Genomic DNA, 22,534 nt, shown 5'->3' on the forward strand with positions numbered 1-22,534 from the left:
AAGGGCAAGTTGAGCGGAAAGAAAGGAACTTGGTTGTTGTTGCGATATTTCACTATCCAGCCGCACGGTTCATATTGTGGCTGGGCATCTTCGTTTTCCTGAATAAACGCACCCCTAGTCTTGATAATATGTTGATTTTGCTTCTTGGAGCAGTTTCCAACTTTGTGGCCTTCTTCACCACAATATAAGCATAGACCTTCCTCCATACGCCGTTTTTTTTCTTCTAGAGTAAGAAATTTGACACGTACCGCATCAATTTGCATGTCTTCTACCTCTGAATGTGAATTCACGCTACTTGCCGACATAGTTGTGGTGTGGCGAACCGTATGTTGTCTTGAACGTTGGTCTTGGTGACGTTGGAATAGGCGGTTATCGCACTTCACAACTTGGCTAATAGCTTCGTTGAGCGTTTGCGGATCAGGAAGAGTTAACAGCAAATCCTTCACATCATCCCTTAAACCCCAATAGAATTGACTCATCAACGCTTCTTCGTCCCAATTGATGTCGCATGCTAATTGCCTGAAGTCCGATTCATAGACTGATGTAGAACGCATCCCTTGTCGTAGTGACCGGATCTTTGTTGTAGCCCATCGAACCTTGTCGTGTTCACCAAATGTTTTCGCAAATGCCTCCAAAAAGGTTTCAAAGTTGTTTAGTATGGACGATCGTTTCTCAAACAAAGGAGCAAACCATGATAGAGCTTGTCCTGTAAGTAAGGTTCCAACAAGCCCAACACGTGACTCCTCCATTGGATAGCCTTCGGGCTGTAAAATTGTTATTAACTTGATTTGGTTGATGAATCCTCGAAATTTGGAACGTGTACCATCGAACTTGTCCGGAAGGCTAACTCGGGGTTCCTTATGTTGTAGAACCAGCGGTGCTTGTTGAACCTGAGGCAAAGTTGCTTCTCCAAGTGTAGAAGTTTGAAGCTTGTGCAACCTAGATTGTGCCATCCCAGATGCTCCATTATTATGAAGCCTTGCCATGATTCCTTCAATCTCTGCAGTTCTTTGTGATAACGTAGCGAGGGCATTCATGATAGCATCTAACTTGGACTCTGAACTTTCTGTCATACTAATGTCTTGGCCCCCGACCATTTTAAGAGAAGGACAGGAATGACTCTACAAGAAGACAATGTTGGTTTAGAGGAGGGTACTCCGCAACCTCTAAAATGCCTTAAGAGCTTCAAGAAAAGGGGTAATCCACTCTCTCCAAGAAGAATAAGACTCCAATATTGTAACAAAAGAAGTATCAGTTTAGAGGAGGGTAATCCGCAACCTCTAAAGTGCTAGTACACTTCCAAGCAGAGGGGTAATCCATACTCTAATAAAGAAGAAACTAGGTCTGATATCTGAGGTGAGTGAAGTCTCGACAAACTGTCACGGACATAGAATACAGACTTGATATCTACCAAAAAGTTCAAGAAGAACTGGCAAGAACTAAATTAATCAGATGAATACAAGAACAACACCAGAGAGGTGAGCTAGAGCTCCAAGAGATGTGTTGTCGAGACTGAAGAACTCTTCAGCCTCGATTCTAATATATACTCCTATTTAGGAAGCTTCTCAAGCAACTTCTACTAACTAGGAAGCTTCTAGAAGGTTCCAGAGACTTGCTTCTAGAAGGTTCTAGAAACTTATCTCTAGAAGGTTCTAAGAACTATGTCCCTAACATCTTCTATTAACTAAGAAGTTTCTAGAAGGTTCCAGAGACTTGCTTCTAAAAGGTTCTAGAAGCTTGTCTCTAGAAGGTTCTAAGGACTATGTCCCTAACAGGATCTAAATAGGTTTATGTATTTTTCTTTTAAAATTATCTTTTTTTAGAGGTGTGGCATGTTTTTATTAATGATATGAATTTTTATTAACATTGGAATCCAAGCTCTTTTTTTTAGCCTTTATGTTAGATAAAATATTATAAATGACTTTCTTGTCAATTTATATGCATTGACAATGACTTTTAAGAGACCTCTATATCTATAGAAAGAAAGAATGATAAATATTAATGAAACTAGTTTTTTTAAGATCCAACTAAAAATAAGTATTAATATATATATATATATATATATATATATATATATATTTTAGTATATTATAGCCTTATGCTTGTAATAGTTGCACTCTAAGGACAAATGGGTGGCTATTATGTTGACTCATTTTTTGTTGCGAAAGAAAGTTATATGCTTTGGAGATGTTATTTTTAGTTTAGATTGAATATTTTGATGCTTGAAGATTTGAAACATGTCCAACTCCACCTAAAGAAGCAAAGATTGCCTATTTTTTGCGAATGTTATCTTGTTTACATTTATTATTAAAGCATTCAGTAATCCGTCTTCTAGGGACAAGATACATTTAGATTGTGTGATCAAAAGAGCAGTAATTCTTACATTGGGAGATGAAACCATTGTATTCTAGTACATATTTAATATCTTCTTTTTTTATCTAATCTAAGTTGTAAGATTGATTAAGAAAGAGACTTCACATTGTCTAACAATATTTATATTCTTAGACTTGATAATTTTGTTAGATATGTATCAACATTGTCATTAAAGACTACTTTATGTCACAAACATACATATTTATTTTAATATTTACCTATAAGATTAAATAGAAGTAGATAAAAATAGATTTATTTTTATATTATTATTTAGAGATGCTTTTTAGAAGCGTCATAGATGCCACTTTGACTTTACATGTATTTATAATTGATTGGTAGGTTGGAAACTTGGTCAACAAGTTAACTACATGTTGGTAGCTTGTAGAACAAGCTAACTATGTGATGTACATATAAAAAACTTGTCTTGCAAGTTAAGATATGAAATTTCTAAGAATATTAATAATTTTTTGAAGATCAATAATAGTTGCAAATCTATCCTTATTTTTGCCAAGTATAGCATCTTTGATGTTTTTTTTTTTTTTTTTTTTTTTTTTTTTTTTATAAATAACTTAATAAATTCACAAGTCAAAATTAGAAGAAAATAATTTTTAATCTTTAATATCAAATAAAAATTTCTTCAAAGAAAGATGATTTACTTTCTTTAAAGAATTATTCTTGTTAAAAAAAACTAAATAATTTATTTAAAGGTGGATAATCTGCAACCTTTAAAATACAAAAATAGAAGTAAGATAATCTTCTTACTTCTAAAAATAAAAATAAAATGAATTAACACACTTGTCAAACTCTCAAGGACCTGAAGCTCAAAGAAAGAAATCTTTAATACACTCTCGTGTCACTCAAAAAAACTAAAAATTCATTCAAAGATGGTATAAAAAACTTGTCTTGCAAGTTAAGAAATTTCATGCATCACAAGTATCAATCATAGAAATATTAATCCTACACCTATGGAAGAAGTCGAGAGTCTACGTCTAAAAATTGTATACTTAAAAGAAAGAAGTAAATCAGCTTTAGAATTAAATCCACAAAGTTTTACTTGTAGAAGTACAAGAAGAATTAGAATTAGTATGTCTAATAAGTTTGATGGAACAAGATCAAAATTTTGAGGATTTTTGCAACAAGTCAAGTTCTATCTAAAGTTGCATCCTTTTCAATATCTTGATGGATTTACTTAAGTTGGGTTCATAAGTGCACTTCTATCTCAAAGTGCACTCTCTTGGTTTATATAGCTAATTAAAAAGGATTTAAAACTCTTTTATGATTTGAATTCATTTTTAGAAGTGTTTATGGCCACATTCAAAGAAAATAATCAAGAAAGAGTAGTAGAAACCAAACTCTTATCTTTACAAAAATAATCATAGTCAGCTACTATATATGCTACTGAATTCTAAAACCTTGCTTATGGTATAGACTGGATTGACAAAGTTTTTGTCAATTAATTTTAATATAGGTTGAAGGATAAGATCATAGATTTGTTATTGATAATATCAAAAGTAAAATCTTTAAAATAATTTTATTGCTTAAGCTATTACATACAACAACTGATTGTTTGAAAGGCATTTAGAATAAAGACTTGGCCAAAGAAAAAAAAGCCAACTAATCATGACAACTTTCTAGTTTTCAGAAACTTATTTATCAATGCAAATAAATACAATATGTTTAAAACTCTTCATTGAACAAAAAAATTCTTGATGTCATCAAGTAGATTTGTGCTTATATTATAAAAAAACTAAGTACACTATTTAATATAATCCAAAAAAACAATACAATCACAAAATAAAGAGCAAGATTGCTAAAGAAGACAATGTATTGAAAAACAAAGTTTTTTCAACTACAATAAAAATCATGTGGCTTTGTTAAGGACATGAATCTCAAAAAAAAGACAATCCTCATTATACTTTTGTGCCACTGAAGAGAACTATAAAGTCACTGAAAAGATGATGTAATATCAAAGTATAATGACTATTGCCAAAAACAAGAAGACTAGAAAGTCTTGAAACAAGACTAAAGACTAGAAAGGCATTGACAAGAGTGAAGAAGACTTATATTCTTATAACTAGGAGCTACATAGCAATGTCATATAGGACCTCCAAAATATGTTGACTTTGCTAATCATATGTCTTAACTTGCAAGACAAGTTATTTTGTTTCACAAACTATTATATAGAGTTATTTTATTCCACAAGCTAGTATACAGAGTTAACTTATTCCACAAGCTACCAATATGTGCTCAGCTTGTTGGCCAAGTTTCTAATCTACAAATACATCTAAAGTTAAAATCGCATCTATGAAGCTTTTAGGAAGCTTATCTAGAAGACTTTATGAAATTAATTTATATTTACCTACTTCTACCTAATCATATAAGTAACTATTGATGTAAATATATATATCCGTGATAGGCTTAAATCATGTGCAATATCTAATAAAGGTCATATTCTCTTTTTAGGTCCTTCACCTTATTTTACAATAGATGTATATTTTGGACCAAAAAATCACAAAGTCTTTGCATTATTAGATTCAAGAGTCTTAGCCTACTTTATTGATAAAGGCTTTGTCAAAAAATAAAAAATACCTTTAGTTAAGAAAAATAAATCCATACATGTAGAAGTCATAGATGGTTGTTTATTATCTTTTAGAGATGTTACTCATGATATTCTCCTTTTAGATGTAATAATTAAAGATCAAAATAGCATGATAATATTTAATGTGATATAATCTTTCTCTAATCTAATTATTTTAAGATTATTATGGCTAAAAAAATATAATCTTCAAATAAATTAGATTTTTCATGACCTTAATTTTTCTTATAGTTTAATCCAAAATTTTGATAGTGAAGTAGAAATAGATAAGCCTAGCATCCAAATCCTTATTATTAAGTGTAAGAAGTTTCATGCATGTGGAAAAAAAAGGATATTTTTTGTTATATATGCCACATCTATTTTTGATGGTAGAAAGATCTTAAGTGGTATTCTTAGTCAATATCAAGATTTTCATAATATTTTTTTTAAAAAAAAATACAAATATTCTTTGAGAGCATTGATTCTATGATTGTACAATTGATCTTCAAGAAAGAGCTCAACCACCATTTGGACTAATCTACAGCTTATTGCAAAATGAGTTGGCTACACTAAAAGAGTACATTGATAAGAATTTGGCTAAGAACTTCATATGCCACTTGAAATCTCCAATAGGAGCTTCTATCTTATTTATGAAGAAAAAATATAGATCTCTATGGATGTACGTAGAGTATTGAGGACTTATCAAGATCACCATCAAGAATAGATATCTCTTACCATTGATTTCAAGACTTCTTGACCAATTCAATTAAGCAAAGATCTACACAGAAATAAATTGATAAGAAGCATACAAACTAGTTTGTATCAAAGAAAGAAATGAGTGGAAGATTACTTTTTGAACTAAGTATAGACATTTCAAATATGGTGTCATACCTTTTAGACTTATGAATGCTCAAGCTGCTTTTCAACATTTCATAAATAATGTCTTTTATGAATTTCTTGATGATTTTATTGTCTATTATTTAGAAAATATTTCAATCTATTCTAAGAATTCAAAAGAACATGAACTTCATGTTTGTCATCTGTTACAAAAACTTAGAGATGTAGGATTATATGTAGAGAAGAAAAAGTATTTATTCCATACTACTTAAATTAATTTTTTAAGATACATCATTTCTAATGAAAAATTAATGATAGATTCTAAAAAGGTCCAAACCATCATAGATTAGAATGTCCCAAAAAAAATCAAAGATATGCAATTTTTTTTAGAATTAGTAAATTATTATCAAATCTTTATCAAAAACTTTTTTCAAATTGAGGCTCTTCTTAAATGTCTAACATATAAAGAGAAACTTGAGTAGAGTAAAGAAGCTGAAATATTTTTATGAGCTTTGAAGACAACATTTATTTTTACACCAATTTTGTATTATATCATTTTTTCTAATGTATTCTTCATAGAAAAAAATACATCAGACTTTGCTATAGATGTGATTTTATCACTAATAGAAGCAAATGATAAACTCTATTTGGTAGCTTTCTATTTCAAGAAATTTTTAACAATTGAGATTAATTATAAGTTTTTTAATAAAGAGCTTTTTGAAATTGTGGATTCATTTCAAGAATAGCGCCATTATTTAGAAGGAAATTTTAGTCTAATTATTATATATATATATATATATATATATATATATATATATATAGATCACAAGAACCTCAAATACTTCATATCAATACATATTTTGAATCACTCCCAAGCTTATTGGAATATGTCTTTATCAAGATTTAATTTTAAGATTATTAATAGATTCAAAAAATAATAAGATTTATCAAATGTCCTTTTTAGTCATTTTTATCTTGTGCCAAAAGAAGGAGATGCAACTTTCTATCAATAAAGAACAATTCTCTTGAAGTTAGAAATTTTCATCTTTGAGCAATAAAATCAATATTGACTATTGATTCAACATTTGTTAAGTAAATTTAATGAAGTGTGTTCTCAAATCTTTTTATTTATGATATCAAGAATAATTATTTTTAATCTCATAATAATTTTAAATTCAAATTCAAAAATAATCTATTCTACTTCAAGGGATGGTTATACATTCTAAAAAGTAAAGTACAATTACGTGTTTTTCAAGCTCGTTATGACTTTCCAGCAGTTAGACATTTTTGATACAATAGGACTTTGGAGCTAATATTTAGAGATTTTTTGAGGCCTCAAATGTGGAAGATAGTCAAAGACTTTGTACAATCATGTGATACTTATTCAAGATCCAAAATTCCTTGTCATTGATCTTATAGATTTCTTTAGCCATTTCTTATTTCAAAACAACTATGGTTTTTTGTTTCTATAGATTTTATTATAAATTTTTTAATCTTAGATTCGTATAACTCTATATTTGTGATAGTAGATCAGCTTATAAAGATGGCATATTTTGTACCATGTATAAAATCTATCACTAATGAAGAAATGACTAAGCTTTTTCTTAACAACATCTATTGCTATTATAGATTGTTCAAAGATATTATATCAAATATAACTCAATTTATTTTAAGATTTTAGAGAATCTTTTTTAAGATTTTAAAGATAGATATAAAGCTCTCTTCACCTTTTCATCCTTAAATTGATAGGCAAATGGAATAAGTGAATCAAGTTTTAGAGCAATATTTAAAGTGTACTAACAAGTTTTATTAAAATGATTAGACAGTTCTTTTGCCATTGGTGGAGTTTGCATATAATAATTTGGTATATTTTTCTACTCAAAAAATATCTTTTTTTGCCAAATATGTTTAACATCCACAACTTCATATTTTTAATTTTTTAAAAGTTAATAATCCTATAGTAGAAGATTTGGCAAATTATTTATTAGAACTAAATGCAAGAATAAAAGTACAGTTATTAGAAACTTAAGAATAACAAAAAATCAATGTGAATGCCTATTGGAAGGAATAACTATAACTCAACGTACGTGACAAGATATAGCTACTTCATTGGAATATCAAGACCACTCATCCCTGTGACAAGTTGGACTATTATAAGTTTAGACCTTTTTCTATTAGTGATACAAGAATGTATTGACATTTTAGTTCTTTAATATTCATGTCTTTGACATTTTGCAAAATATCTCAAAGATTTCGTATAGAAATTTTTAAATTTAAAGAAATGATAGAAATTCATGAATTTGGGCCTAAACTCCAACTTTGAGATAAGACTTAATGAGAAGTAAATCTAAGTTGAAATAAAGAGATCAATTGTAGAAGTTAATTTTGCCTCCTTTTAGGATTCAACTTTGTTTTATCAAAATTCTTTTTGTGTCCTCTTCTTATATAATTTAGACTTTAAAATAATTATTAGATATAATCATGACTTGAAAAAAAGACTTATATAGGTTTTTTTTGGCCTATCAAAACAATCTTTTAGCTCCTAAAGTCTAGTCCAATTTGTATCTTAATACCATGAAGTTTATCAAGTTATTTATCTTGCCTTTATAAGATTGTAGATGATTGAATATTATTATAATTTGCAAAGGTAGAGGTCACTTCAAGTCGTCTTATGGCTTATTATATTCTTTAGAATTTAATTATTTTGTTGATTCTTTTGTTGACTAAATATTGAAGGTTGATTGAAATTGTAGAAGATTAGAGATCTTTTTTGGAATAGAAGATTGCTTAGAGCTGTAAGACATTAAAGATCTCTTGTAGAATAGAAGATAGGTCCTTCAAAAGTTTATAATTTTCTTACATTATTAGATTTCATTCTTGGTGAAATTAGAGATAGTATATTTTTAAAAATCTTATAAAATTTGAAGCTACCTTGATAACTAAGGCTACAACTTTGTCATATTTTGTATTTATAAAGATAAGACCTAAATGTGGATATTTCTTCAAGAAATATTGCTATGTGAACTGCCTCCTCTATATTTGGTTTCAAATGGTCTTAAAGATTTTGAAATATATATTGATCTTATATTTTGAAAGGTTGTAGTTTTTTTTATTAAAAAAGAATGTTGAAGTTGTTGAAGTGTATTTCATAGATGGAAAAGATTGGACACTCTATAATTCTATATCTTCAACTGAAGTGTGAAATTTAATGTCTTTCAAATCAAATAATAAAAGAAACAACTAAAAAAAATGATAGAAGTTTACTTAAAAATGTATTGAAGTTCAGTAGCTTAGTATACCAATTGTATATGTTGGATCAGTTGGATGGTATTCCTTCTTTGATTATACTTCTTAAATAATGCTACAAGTATGTGTATTAGTCATGTGTATATCTTGAGCTCTATGTGGTTTGAGCTTAGAGTTCAAGTAGCTATTGAGTACTTTCCTACTTCTAATAGATTCCTACATTAATATTGATTATTCCTACAATGGTCTTTATTTTGTGCATCTTAATGGCCTTGCTACTACATGAGTGGTAATAGACTTGTTCTTTAATATTATTCTATCCCAACCAGCTATCAATTTTGTATCTATTTTAACTAAATTGACTTGTATTAGATGCAAAGTATTTTACTAAAGATACACTTTACAACACCAATGATAGCACATAACAAAAAGTTTCATTCAATACTAAGATCTCTCTTATAGTTATATTCTTAGAATTTTTGATCAAAGTCAAAGAATAGCTCGAAGTTTCATAGAGCCCTAGAGCCAAGTTTAGCCTATTATTCTAAATTATATATACAAATTATATTCATATACACAAAAAATAATTATACATATTTTTTTAGTTAAGAATCAAGTCTTTTTTATAAGCTATAAACATGTTATATATATAAGAATATTTAAGTGATTTAATTAATTTTTTTATTATATTAAAAAATAAGAATTATTAGTTTTTTTGTTTAATTAAATTAATATAAAATACAATATACTTCTTTGATAGTAATCACATAATAACATAATAGTTTGCTTTAATGTTTTTATACATATGACATTCTTTATTATTTTAAAAATATATTTATTTTTTTATTAAATTTTAATTAAAAAGTTTTTTCTATTATAGAAAATATTTATCTTTATTTATTTTTATTTTTATATTTAACAAATTTTCATTTATTAAAACGACTTAGAAAATAAAAATTCTTCTTCTTCTTCTGCAATTGATATAGTTAGCCTTGATTTTTTATTAAGAATTATTATATTATGTAAATTAAAAATAAATTAATATATTTGATATTTATAATATGAAACTTTGGTTTTGTAGAAAATTTTTTTAATAATTTAGAATTTTTTGGTAATTTCCTAAAAATATATTAATATTTTGTAACAATATGATATTTGATTACTAACCAAAAGAAATAGTTTTATAAATGATTCTATTATTATTGTTAAAAGATAAAGTCTTTAATTAAAACCACAATTTATTTTTGAATTTAAAGCTTTTTTTATCAAAAATGTAGTTCTACATGTATTTATTTTTAAGATTATTATTAATTTATAAATTATATAATTAATTATATAGTTTGAATTTTAGCATTTAAATTTATTTGATATAATCTTTTAAAGTAGGTTGTTAGTTATTATTAATTTAAAATATTCACAATACATCTTCTTTGCAAGTACTAAATTATAGTAAATAAAAACATTCTATAAATTTAAAATATCATATTTTTTTACAAATCAACTTTTATTTTTTATAAAAAAAAATAAAATAAGAAAAAGCCAAAAAACATGTCAAACATATATATATATATATATACATTGCATTTATCTAACATAATATGATACTGTATTCTATAAATTTAGTTTTTTGAGATTTTTGAAAAATCATATGTATATATATATATATATATATATATCACTAGTGATATTTTATAACAGATTGTTGAGGTTTTTTGATACAAAGGAACTATTTCTACAAGTCCATCTAACTTCAAAGATTGTACTATAAGATATACATCAATAATAAATAGTGTGAATTTTTTATTGTAATTAAATAGAATCCTGTAACTACACTTAGAGCATTCAAATTAAATGTAAAGTAGACTCAAAAAGTTGTTTGATAGCTTAGTTTCAAAATCAAATAAATTAAATTGAATTAAATTAAAATTTAGACATTTTTTTACGATGTAAAAAGTTGCAATGAAGCATATTACAAGATCAAATAAAAGTTTATCATTTGAAAAGTAGGCATTTCTAAAAGCAAGTTGGTTCTACAGTAAAGCAACATAGTTGTACACTTGTAAGCACGTTTTTATTCTAGAATAAATTATCCAAGTAATTTAAATGTTTAGATGATATAATTAAATTAAAAAATATAAAACCTTTGTATACATTTTCTTTGTAAATTGGTTCAAGTGATTATTAATTATTATATAGACATTATGTTAATAAAGAATATAATATTTTTAGAGTAAAATTCATGATACATTATTGTTTAAATTCTAAAGCCTTATTTGTAAGCTTTGCACTAATTTGGTTTTATTAAAACCACATGTTTTTCTTTAATAAATCACATATATTGTCTTAGATTCTATTTGACCTTTCAAAGGCTACAAATTTTCTTTTACCATTTTCATTAAAATATTTTGATGCTTCAATGCTATATATTTATGAGTTAGAAGTCAATACAGTATTTATTTGTGCCATTCCAGTATACCATAATGAAGTTTTATTCTATAAATATTTGACATTTGCAAAGACATTACACCACTTTATTATTTCTCAATCATTGTTTCCATGGCTTTTGACTTACAGTACCAAATAAAATGTTAATTACCATTTTCTACTTGAATTAATACAAAATTGATTATATATATATATATATATATATATATATATAGTACCAAAGTGCCACACACAGTGTAAATTTTCATTTTATATAATTATTGATTTAAAGGTTAAAATATTATATTATATTCTTTATTTATTTACAAACATTTTGTTAATAGACAGTGGCAATAATTTAGAAATAATTTTTTTAATATTTACACAAAACAACTTTGAAAATTTTATAACAGATATATATATTTAAAAAATTATAATTTCGTCAGATAAATTTTAAAAGAAAGATATTCTTTCAACAAAGAATGTTGTACCTTAAATCCATGAATGTTCTTGAACTCGTTTTTTAAGAATAAAATGCATTCAAATTCTCTTTCCTTAGTTTTATTGCCACTATTCAATCTATAAAAAAATAAAAAATAAAACATCGTTTCAGTTAACGACCAACTACTATTGAATGAACCTTGGAGATGTCTTTACCATTTGATTTTTGTTTGTTTGTATGTATGTATGTATGTATAAGAATACAAATTTACTTCATTATCTTACACAGTAACCATCACATCCTCCACCTTACCCTCACCAAAAAACTACTAACCTTAAACTTCAAACAAAGTGTAACTTTTGAAGCTGTACACATATCCCAGGAATCAATGCAAGCCTAGTGCACAGTAGGATAAAAAGATAACAACAATTGAAAACCTTACGGGCAGCTAAACCACAAAACATACTATACAAACACACACATTTACACAGCCCATCCATATCGAATAGAAAAGGTTGAGAAGCATGAAACTAAACTGAGCTCAACATGAGGATGAAAACATGAGCAAGCAAGTGAAAATTGCAGGAAGCAATTGCCGATCCAACGGCGAATTCCATTCATTGATCATGCCAAATGCGGATCGGATAGTGGGAAATGCACTTTGTTTAGGACAAATAATTCTGCGGAGAAAGTGGAGGTGCGGAGACCATTTCGGGGGTCTGGATTTCCAACTAAGTTAGTCTTTGTTTGTTTGTTTGTTTGTGTATTCATGTTTGTGTTGTTGGATTGGTTAGGTTGTGTATTTTGTTTTCTGTTATTTTCTTGTAGTTTTTGCCACCTCGGAAGTGACCACGATCATGAGCTTGCCTAACCCTAGCAGGGGAAGATCTGTTATCAGATCCCCAATCCTAGCATAGCTTGCTTTGAATGCCGTTTTTCTCTGGCCTGATATGAGGCAAGAAGATGATGATGATGATGGTGACGATGCCCTGTGGCTTCTGAACTGGGTTTGATCTACCGCCATGGCTGAGCTACGAAGGCTTGCCTTCGAGGGTTCCTGATGGTGAGGTGTTCTCGAAACAAGCTGGGATTTTATTGTTTTATTATTTTAAAAAAATCCTTTTCTTTTTCCAGTTTTCGAGATTAGGGTCAGTGTAGCAGTGTTGTGATTGTGTCAGGATGGATTAAGGGTAATGGCGATTGTTAAAAACAATGTTTATCAGGTGTGGTCACGATGAAGGGTGTTGGAGAGGAGGGTGGATTGTTGTGAAATTATCTGAAAGTGAAGATGAGATGTGGGGTGAGTGAGGATTGTGGAGATAGGCGGTTGAGGAGGAGGAGGGGGAGAGGTGATCGGAGGAATTGTCCGGCATTACAATGGGTTTGTTGCTACATGATGACATAATGCGGTGTTAGAGGAGGAGGAGGGAGGAGGAAGCTGGCTATAGGTTTGTCACCGAGGCTGGGGGGCCAGGAGGTGAAGTCATCGCGAAAAGAGCAGCATGAGTAGTGGAAGAGCCTTTTGGAGTTGTTTTTCTGTGACGTGGAAGGTGGGGATCTCACCCTTACGTCATGTCGATTGTCTTCTTTTGTGGGGGAGAGCTGTTTTGATCGCGTACATAAGGTTGCGGTGCTGAAAACATTGTTCCTTCTTCTAGCACCAGGACGTTCGTGCCGTCTACGTGAGCAAGTGTCAGGTACTTCACTGACCAATTCCTCCTGTTTGTCGTCTGACATCTTGGTGTTGTCGGTAGTCCGTTTCGCCCCAAGGAGGTTTGCAGCGACGCTCTGCTTTCGACAGGGAAGAGTCGCTGTTACTCAAGCAATCTTTGAGCATGAAAGCTATTTCTGTGTGTCATGCTGTAGTGGGTTCTATTTTTATTTTTATTTTTGCTAAGTTCAGGGGGCGGGGGAGGGGATGGGGGGAGTGGAGTGTGGGGGACTCTCCCAGTCCGAGTCCTGAGATTTGCTAATGTGACCTCCTTCACACCGGGGGAGAATGCCGAATTTTAGCAGCAGCCATGATCTTACTAGCGGGTTCTAATTTTCCTCGGAACTTAAGGGATGCCAATCTACTCTTGAACCGATTGGTGAGGCACTGAAAGTATCGACCGCATCGAGCTGTGTGGTCGTCGTTCTCACTTTGTTTGAATTATGTGCTGTTTGTGATCATCTGTTGTGTTGTCTATTTGCAGTCCTTAAGGAAACTTCGTGTGAAGCTTGGGAAGAGACAAAGAAAGTCATTTGCATCTCAATTAAAGTGCTACACGTTCGAGCTTTTCTAAGCTGCTCCTATTGCTCATCGTTTAGTGTTTCCTTTAAGAAACCCAAGAGTAGGTTCGGTTTTTGGTGCTCAAGTCCACTGCTTAGATGCAGGTGAGTTGGAATTCAATTAGTGGAAAATGGAAGGGTCTAAACTTTCAAAAATTGCTGAAGCTTTACCCAATTATCCCGCTGAGACTATTCCAAAGTTCGAAGAGGGCTCGCAAGTGGGCTCCTTCAGAGTGGGCATTGGGAAGAAAACAGACCATCGTAGAAACAGCAAGGTGCACAAATTATCTCATTCTGGAGGGAGCAATGGTCGTACCTTTGATCTAGAGGACATTGCTTCAGGATCCAACGGTTCTCATGTTACGAGCACAGACAGGGCATGCCGAGTGACGGTGACTATAGTTGCTGCAAAAGACTTGAAGAGATCTGGAACTGCTCCTGATGCAAGAGACCCTGTTTTCAAAGTGCGAGTGGAACAAACTATGAGAAAATCAAAAGATGTTAAGACTGGCGTCGACCAGGTACTAATAGTGCTTTTGACGAAAACCGTTCACGGACCTTATCGGCGAACTTATGCGAGCTTTTGTTAGGCTGCAATAGAATAGACTTTGCACCTTTTACATTTAGTTTGACGAGGCGAAGACGGGTATAGAATCTCATTGAAGATCGTTCGGATGGGTTTAATAGCACTTAAGTGCCAAAGTTTATGGCTACATTCTTTGTTAACTCTCTGATGCATACCTGTTGTACATTGTAAATGTTCGTTTACCTCATGAATATGTGTAGAAGAGAACGACTTTTGAACATGGGAAGGGGGACTCTGGTTGATTGAATCTGCAGGATGGAATTCTTAACGTGAACCAGAGTTTCACTTTTGACGTTAGGGAGTTGAAGACTGCTCAGATAACACTTCAAGTTGTGGCAAGAGGAGTGCTTGGTATTGAAGAAGCCCTTGGACATATCAATCCTCTGTGTGTTCTCAACTTGCTTGAGGTATAAACTTAGTTCCCCTGTTTGCTTGCAGCTAATTGTCCATCTGTAATCCTTCTACAGTCAAAGGAAGGTTGTTTGTGCGAACATCATCACTCGAGATTTATTGAAATTAAGCTCATTTAATCTACTGCGTTCTTTGATTGATCTGTTTTGATCATGAAGAAAGCTTCCTCTACAATCACAAATACTTCTTTCAACAGAAGAGGTTGTTAACGTATACTTTGAAACCTACGTTATCAGGAGCAAAATGACCGAAAGGATGTTGAAACCAAGTGGTACGATCTGTACTCCAAAGGTGGCAATAGGCTTATGCCTGGAAAACTGCAGATGCAGATTGTCGTCGGGATGGCAGAACCTGAACAGACTATTTCAGCGTTTGTGGGCACCTGGAATGTCGGAAACGCTCGCCCTCCAGCAGATCTGTCTCCCTGGCTACCTACCGATGCCTTCTTTGAGATCATCGCCATAGGAGCTCAGGAATGTGATTATCCACCGCGTGCTCCCTTCACAGAGTGCAGTAAGGATTGGACTCATACATTGAAGTCGCACTTTGGTGATCGTTATAAGCTTGTTCATGCGACCTCACGAGGGCAGATGCGGCTTGTTGTGTTTGTTCGAGATGATGCAGAGAAGGCGATTTCTGAAGTCGATAGTGACAGTGAGGCGACAGGAGTGGGCAATGTCATAGCAAACAAAGGAGCTGTGTGCATAGCGTTTAAATTCTGGGACACAGGTTTATGTTTCGTGAACTGCCACTTAGCTGCCCACGTTGGGCAGTGCGAGACGCGGAACAGCAATTTTAAACAGATTGCAATGTCAATGAAGGTAGGACTAGATAGTATGGATTTACTCAGCCAGTTTCACCACATATTCTGGCTTGGAGATCTGAATTACAGGCTGGACTTCGGAAAACTGGATCCCCAAGGGCTGACTCCCGATCGGAGTTTCTGGGCCACAATTGTGAAACAAATTCATCAGAACAGGTGGAAGGAGCTCCTCAAGTATGACGAGCTACGGAAGGAGAAAGGGGCCTCACGTGTACTTGCTGGTTTCAAAGAAGGGGAGATCACGTTCCCCCCAACTTTCAAGATGCAGAGGGATTATTCAGATCATTACGATCAAAAACGAATGCCTGCATGGTGCGATCGTGTGTTGTGGAAGACCTTACAAGGGTGCCATTCATATCTCATTTCGTACTTTTCTGCCCCCAGCATTCTCACCAGTGATCACAAGCCCGTCGGAGCAACATACAAATTGACGTCATATGCATTACCTTCATCGACGTTAATACCGGATGGTAGCGACGAGGATGACAAGAGGTGGGTGATTTTCTTCCCTGAGTTATGCGGTAGTGCTTCCGTTCTAATTCTTGTGAATCAACTCTGTAAAAAGTAAATTGGAGTTTTATACCAGCTGCTCAGTACTAGCTCTTTCATCAGTCGGTTATCATCTTGGAAAATCGGTAACGTCTTAAACAACGTTTGTAGATCATGGGTTATATGGTGACATTCTTATCTGTTTGAGAATATTGCCAGGTTCCTGATTGTCTAAATGTTGAAAATTTCAGGTGGCACATCCGGTTTACTTCATTGCGGGCTAAGAAGCTTCGGGCATCGGACATCAATGGTTTCTCGGATCCATTTGTCTCGTTCGTTGGCCCCAATTTGTTACAAGAATTTTGTTCGAAAGTGAAACACCAGACTCTAAATCCTGTGTGGAATCCTTTACAAGAACTTCCGACGTTGGTTTTGAGTACGTTTCCCTTGCAACGAGTGGACAAAGAATACTTATTAGTCCGAGTTCTTGATCATGATTCAGACGAAGATGCACTGGGCTATGGAGTCATCCCCTTGGGTCAGGCTGTGGCCTGCTTCAAGAAAGGCGTCACGGAAGTGGCGCATTTCAAGGTCAACCTTTCGCATCATGGTTTACCAGCTGGTACGTTAGAAGGGGGTATGAAACTTACCTGGGAGAAGAACGTGATAAAAAGTAAAGGGTTTGCAGGCGAATTTGTTAGTCGAGGAACTAGTATCAAAGATTCTTTGAAAAAGAAAATATTTGTTCGTCGACACAGCCCCAGATAACAAGATGAAGAACGCATAGCGGCAACTCTCCTCTCCAACTGCATCTCCCTGACGTATCTTTCTAGCGGACTAAAGATTTGGATGCTTTCTGTCTAGCTCACGATGGCAGTCGGATATCACCTATCATGAATCTCACGTAAGAGCTATCTCATATTTTCAGAGTGAATTCATCCAAGCAGTGATTTTGGGGTTTTAAATGCATTATTTGGCAGAGTTGTGTCATAGTTAAAGATGTCAGTTGGTCAGTGTCCCAACAGGTCCCGATAGGTCTCTATAGATCAAAATCTCGAAAGGTCTCCGTAGGTGAATTTCCGCACATTTCTTTAGGTGGACTCTCGTGAAGAGTGCGAAGATGAGTGGGGCCATCTCCTCTAATTGGAAACTCTACTTAAGTACCGGAAGCCGACAGCTGGAGCTGCACACATTTCATATGAAAAGCAGAATCCTGGAATTTGTCTGCTGTTCATGGTGTGGTCTATGTGTGTAGCTTGATACGTGAAGTATCAAGCTTAACGTAAAGATCATATTCTTATGTTGGTGTAGATATTGGTTAGATTTGTGCGCACATTTTTGTGGTGTGTCGTAGTGTTCATATGGATGGTCTACAGTTTACAAATCTCAACTGCTGCTAGAATGTGCAAGAAAATCTAAGAAAGCTGTGTGAGTGGAGCCGTTAGCTAAAGCAGTTGATAAGTGGATGGACTACTGCGGCTGGTGTATCATAGAATGGGATCCTGAAACTTCTAACTTCATCCATGTCTGGGTATGGTGGCGTGAATACTAGAGTTTCTTGAATTTTTGTTTCCATCCTCCAAAGTTTCTTTCATAGTTGTTATTTAAAAGCTAGTTCGTAGTCCATTTCCAGGAGTATGCAGAGGTCATTCTCAGAATACAGTTGTGAGGTTAGTGGTTCGAGATTATGTGCAAATACACAATGTTATGTTCAATTATACTTAGATGATACCCAATTCTATTGGAATCAGAGTGTTAACATTCCATTTATGGGTTTGGTTTTAGGCTAGTCATGTTAGACAAGATGGTTAAGAAACTTTTGTGGGACCTCATTTTTTGGAGTTTCCACATGAGGACTTTGCAGCTCTTTGAATTGAAAGTTTTGCAGGTTTGGAACACTTGAGAGCACTTTCATGGAGTGTGGCTTTTAAACATAAATTGTTTGGATGTGAACCTAGCAGTTTTGAGTTCTGAATTATCATTATAATTTTTTAATGAAAAATGATATTAAAAATAATATTCATTGAAATAGTGGGTTTCACAGTGATTTTAGTCCCTTTGGAGGTTCCATCACTGTCATTTTCTTCATGTGGCAATAGTAGTACAACAGTACATGAAGCACAGCTGTAGGCTCTCTATCGTAAGTCATGCTTTGCCATTACATTTCACCAAATTTGGACATCTTAATATTCATTACCTGAATTTTGAAATGTATGTTACTTCCTAAAATTTTAGATTAAGATGTTCATCATAGCTTGTTGAACTTACTTTCTCCTGATTCGACCATCTGTATGTGATTTTATACAATCAAACGTATTTTTTTAGTTAGGAATGAAAAATTGACTAAAAAGAAAGACAAAGTTGGAGGCTTATCATAAAGCATGCATGTTGAAGGTTAGATTATAATGAGAGTTTTATTCGTTTTTCATTGCTCAGATAGATAAAAGTATTATTTACACAAGGCATATCAGCAGAGTTGAAAAATTGACTTAGAATATGACTTAGAGTATGGTTCATTACATTACAAATGATATCATAAATATCTGTAAATCTAAAAAATGATTGTTGTGGACAAATTCATCATAACTCATGTATGCATATAAACATCTTTGCACACGATAGGTGTAATTTACTCAAGTAGAATAATTATAAATAAACATGTATATGAGTGAAGTCAATAAAATTCATTTATATGAAAATAAAAATAAAGAACGACTAAATAACAAGAACATGTTTATATTCTTAAATTTTAAGTTCAACATTAAGTTATAAAAATTATGATATATATATAAATTTTTTTCTTGAATTTACATAGATTTGACATTTTATACAATGAAGTTTATATGGGTTAAATGTTTGATATTACACATGCATATGCAATAATCTATTAAATAATGATAATGTATTATAATAATATTGTCATTTATCACTGGTCATGGCATGTGCATACATCAGTGGTTTTTATTCACACCTTACAAAATAATATTTTAATTTTTATGAAACCATATTTTCAAACTAGCTTTGCGGTACACTTACTGACATCCAATAAGTTTCCAAGTCAAATGCTGATGCAAAAGCATTCATTGTAATAAAAAATTATAAAAAAAAAAAAAAAAAGAAGAAAAAAAACCAGAAATACTATCTTCTATCTTTATTGTACACAGATAATTAGTCATGTTACAATAAAACGTAGTGACCACTTTCCATTTCCTTCCACTACAACATTAAGAAAACCTTTCTAGTGTGTTTTGGTGTGTCTATATCTTCCCATCCGTTCTCAGCTTCGTCACCAGCCCTCATCCCGACCTCATTCTGGCCCTCATCTCAACCTCCCTCGTAACGATTTAACTACACGCACTCTGTATACACTGCCATTCAAGCAGGCCTGGACATGGTACCATCCACCCATCCTGCGCGACAAGTTCCAGTTGGGCCTTTTTGAACGCCCTTATTCTGATAACAAGCTCAAGTTGAGTGTCAGTCATGATGTAAGTCACGTCAACCCGTTTCATGTTTAAATTTAGTCATCTCTTAATTTGATGGCAAAGTGTATCGAAACGTGCTTAATTATCTGAGATAACTGTTGTCATCTCGTGACAATCGCAGTGGCATACGAAATGAATCAGTTTCTGACCAACATTGAGAAGGACATGGATACTGATCTATATGACGACATGATAGCAAAAACTATACGGAAGATTAACGAGCGTCGCCGGCGTCGACCTTACTTTCTTGGGTTTAGTCATTCTCTTCTGGATTTTATCAATGGTTTGATTGCCTCTCAAAGCCGAGACCATAAATTGGTCGTTGAACAGAATAGTCGAAATGCGAAGGAGCGAAGATCCGATTTCTACAGTCAGGCATGGTATGTGCTAGTTAGTCCCGATGATACAAAGACCTGTGCTCGAGGCTGCAGTTGTGATCCACATTAATTTTTAGTATCATGGACCAAAATGTTGGAACGTGTGCGCGTGCATGGTGGAAGTTGCAGTAATTCGGTTCTTGAACCTAAGACCGGCAAAGGGCTCGGAAGGTCTGGGGAATAATTCACGAGCACTTCAGGACTTCATCCGCTCTACGATCATATTCTCATACTATAAAATAGCGTAAGCAGAAAAGTTCACGTGTTCTAAGTCTATATCTTCGTTCTTACCCTTTTCAGGCTCCGAAATTGGGCATGGTTTCTCGCGTTGCATTGTGTTCTGCCTATTTTCCTCGATTTATCTGATCATTATTGAGTTGCGCTCGTGCTGTGAACAGAATTCTTTCAACCACAGTGTACAATTTATATTGAAGGACCTGATATTTGTCCTATTTGACCTCGTTTCACTGTTGGTTCTACCTAGTTTATCCTTTTCTTTGTGTGTAAATGAGGGATAGAACAGGTGATCAAGGACTGACGACATTTCTGAACATGTTGCAGGTGGACCAATCTGAAGTTGATCAACACATTAGAAAGTATTTGACGGTGGGCGTTCTCGAACGTGATACATACCTCGTTACGTGCATGTATAATTTTTTGGCCAGGACGCATTTCTAATGGGTTTCACAGTTGGTTTGTCAGAAACTCTTCCGGTTTCTTGCACAGTTTAGTGCATAATAAATTTTTACATAGGTAGTTGGATGGAATACTTGCTTTCCATCATTTTGCTGGCCAAGTTAGGACGGCCTTCGTATGATATCTAGTTCACGTTCCACAGTACTTCAAAATGCTAGTCGGTATAGTTGTCATTGTATGTACAGATTGTGTGATTTTGGCACTAATAGATGAAGTCTGTGTGGAGGCAATTTTGTAACCTCCTAACAACAATTGTTTCTAAACTTGCAGGTATATGTTGGAAATAAAATAGAAGTGGGTTGTATTGTACTTACATATCACTAATCCAAAACAGGTGCTGGTGTGGAGGTGATGTTCGAGGATCGAGGAAAAGTGAAAGCATTTGTTGATGCTCAACAAGTTGAGAAAGTAATACGCATGTCGTTTATGGTACCCACTCTTATCAAGTCTCTATTAAGAGAGTAATAACTTTTTGTCATATTTGTAAAACCATCATCTCTTAAACAAATCTCCATGTGAAAGACATGAACACGTGCACATGAGATGAGAGCTGGAATAAGGTTGAGATAAGAGCTGGTGACTAAGCTGGGCGAGGAGGCCGGGAATGGATGGGAAAAGAGGAAGCGGGGGTTGAGAACTAGAGAAGTTGGAATGAAAGTTGGGAACAAAGGGAGCAGGGGCTATGAACAAAGAGGGTGTTGACACGATGGGTACAATGGGGCTGAATCGCTTTAGCAAAAGTCAGGGTTGCTTTATTATTCTTCCATCTACATATATATATATATATATTTATTTATATTAGCTGAACTCATGTCATATCAAGGAAACTATGACTCAAATGAAGCAATTTTTAAGTAAAAAAAGAAAATTCAAATACAAATATAATATAATATAATAAAATTAGAAAAGAATAAAATACATAATGAAGCTCTCAGCTACAAAGTAGAATTTGTAAATCCATGCCATTGTCTTAGATAATATGTAAAAAAAGTAGTTCATTTTATTGAAATAATTACTTCTAAAAATATAAAAATTAAATTACATTGAAAAATCATAAAAGAAGTTAAGACATTCAAAGATGTATTAAATTTAATAAATAAATAAATTAAAATAAAAAATATAAAAAATAAATTACTAATATTAATCTAATTAAAACTTTCAAGAAAACAATATTCAACATAGAATTAAAATTTTTGTTTCTAGAAAGAAGAATCTTGATAGAACGGAAGGAAGTATATCAAGAGAGTGCTACATAAAGTTAACCATGGAGAAAAATAGGTTGTTGTAGATCCAAACCAACAAGCTTCATCAATTGTCTTTGGAATTTGTTTATTGTTATAGCAAATATAAGATGGATTGTAAATTGCTTTTACTTTAGAATGAACAAAAGTTCTTTTGTTATAGAAGTTAATATAATCAACAAAATGAACACCAAGTTCTCAACAAATTTTCTTCTAAAAACTCTTTTTTAAAAAACTTGATCTATTAATCATATAATT

General features: G+C 32.7%; 1 protein-coding gene and 1 long non-coding RNA gene across 4 annotated transcripts; both read left to right on the forward strand.

The window, feature by feature from the left end:
* The first annotated feature begins 12,551 nt into the window (after positions 1–12,551).
* LOC112294683 (uncharacterized) lies at positions 12,552–18,375 on the forward strand. Of its 3 annotated transcripts, none has more exons than XM_024545421.3 (6): positions 12,552–13,447; positions 13,556–13,594; positions 14,093–14,689; positions 15,009–15,161; positions 15,402–16,480; positions 16,729–18,375. In XM_024545421.3, exons 3-6 carry the CDS (start codon positions 14,300–14,302, stop codon positions 17,243–17,245), a joined length of 2,139 nt encoding a protein of 712 aa, XP_024401189.1. In that variant the 5' UTR covers positions 12,552–13,447; positions 13,556–13,594; positions 14,093–14,299; the 3' UTR covers positions 17,246–18,375. The 3 variants fall into 3 exon arrangements, with proteins under 3 accessions (XP_024401189.1, XP_024401186.1, XP_090099900.1); XM_024545418.3 differs by having other exon boundaries at positions 12,552–12,960; positions 13,121–13,594; XM_090243774.1 differs by having other exon boundaries at positions 12,552–13,594.
* Positions 18,376–20,108: 1,733 nt separating this feature from the next.
* LOC149987557 (uncharacterized) lies at positions 20,109–21,994 on the forward strand. Its single transcript, XR_016498064.1, has 2 exons — positions 20,109–20,583; positions 20,901–21,994. It is a non-coding gene; the product is annotated as an uncharacterized LOC149987557 (long non-coding RNA).
* The last annotated feature ends 540 nt before the right edge of the window (positions 21,995–22,534 follow it).

This window comes from Physcomitrium patens, chromosome 17, assembly GCF_059467195.1.
Source record: "Physcomitrium patens ecotype Gransden chromosome 17, ASM5946719v1, whole genome shotgun sequence".
Taxonomy (NCBI): domain Eukaryota; kingdom Viridiplantae; phylum Streptophyta; class Bryopsida; order Funariales; family Funariaceae; genus Physcomitrium; species Physcomitrium patens.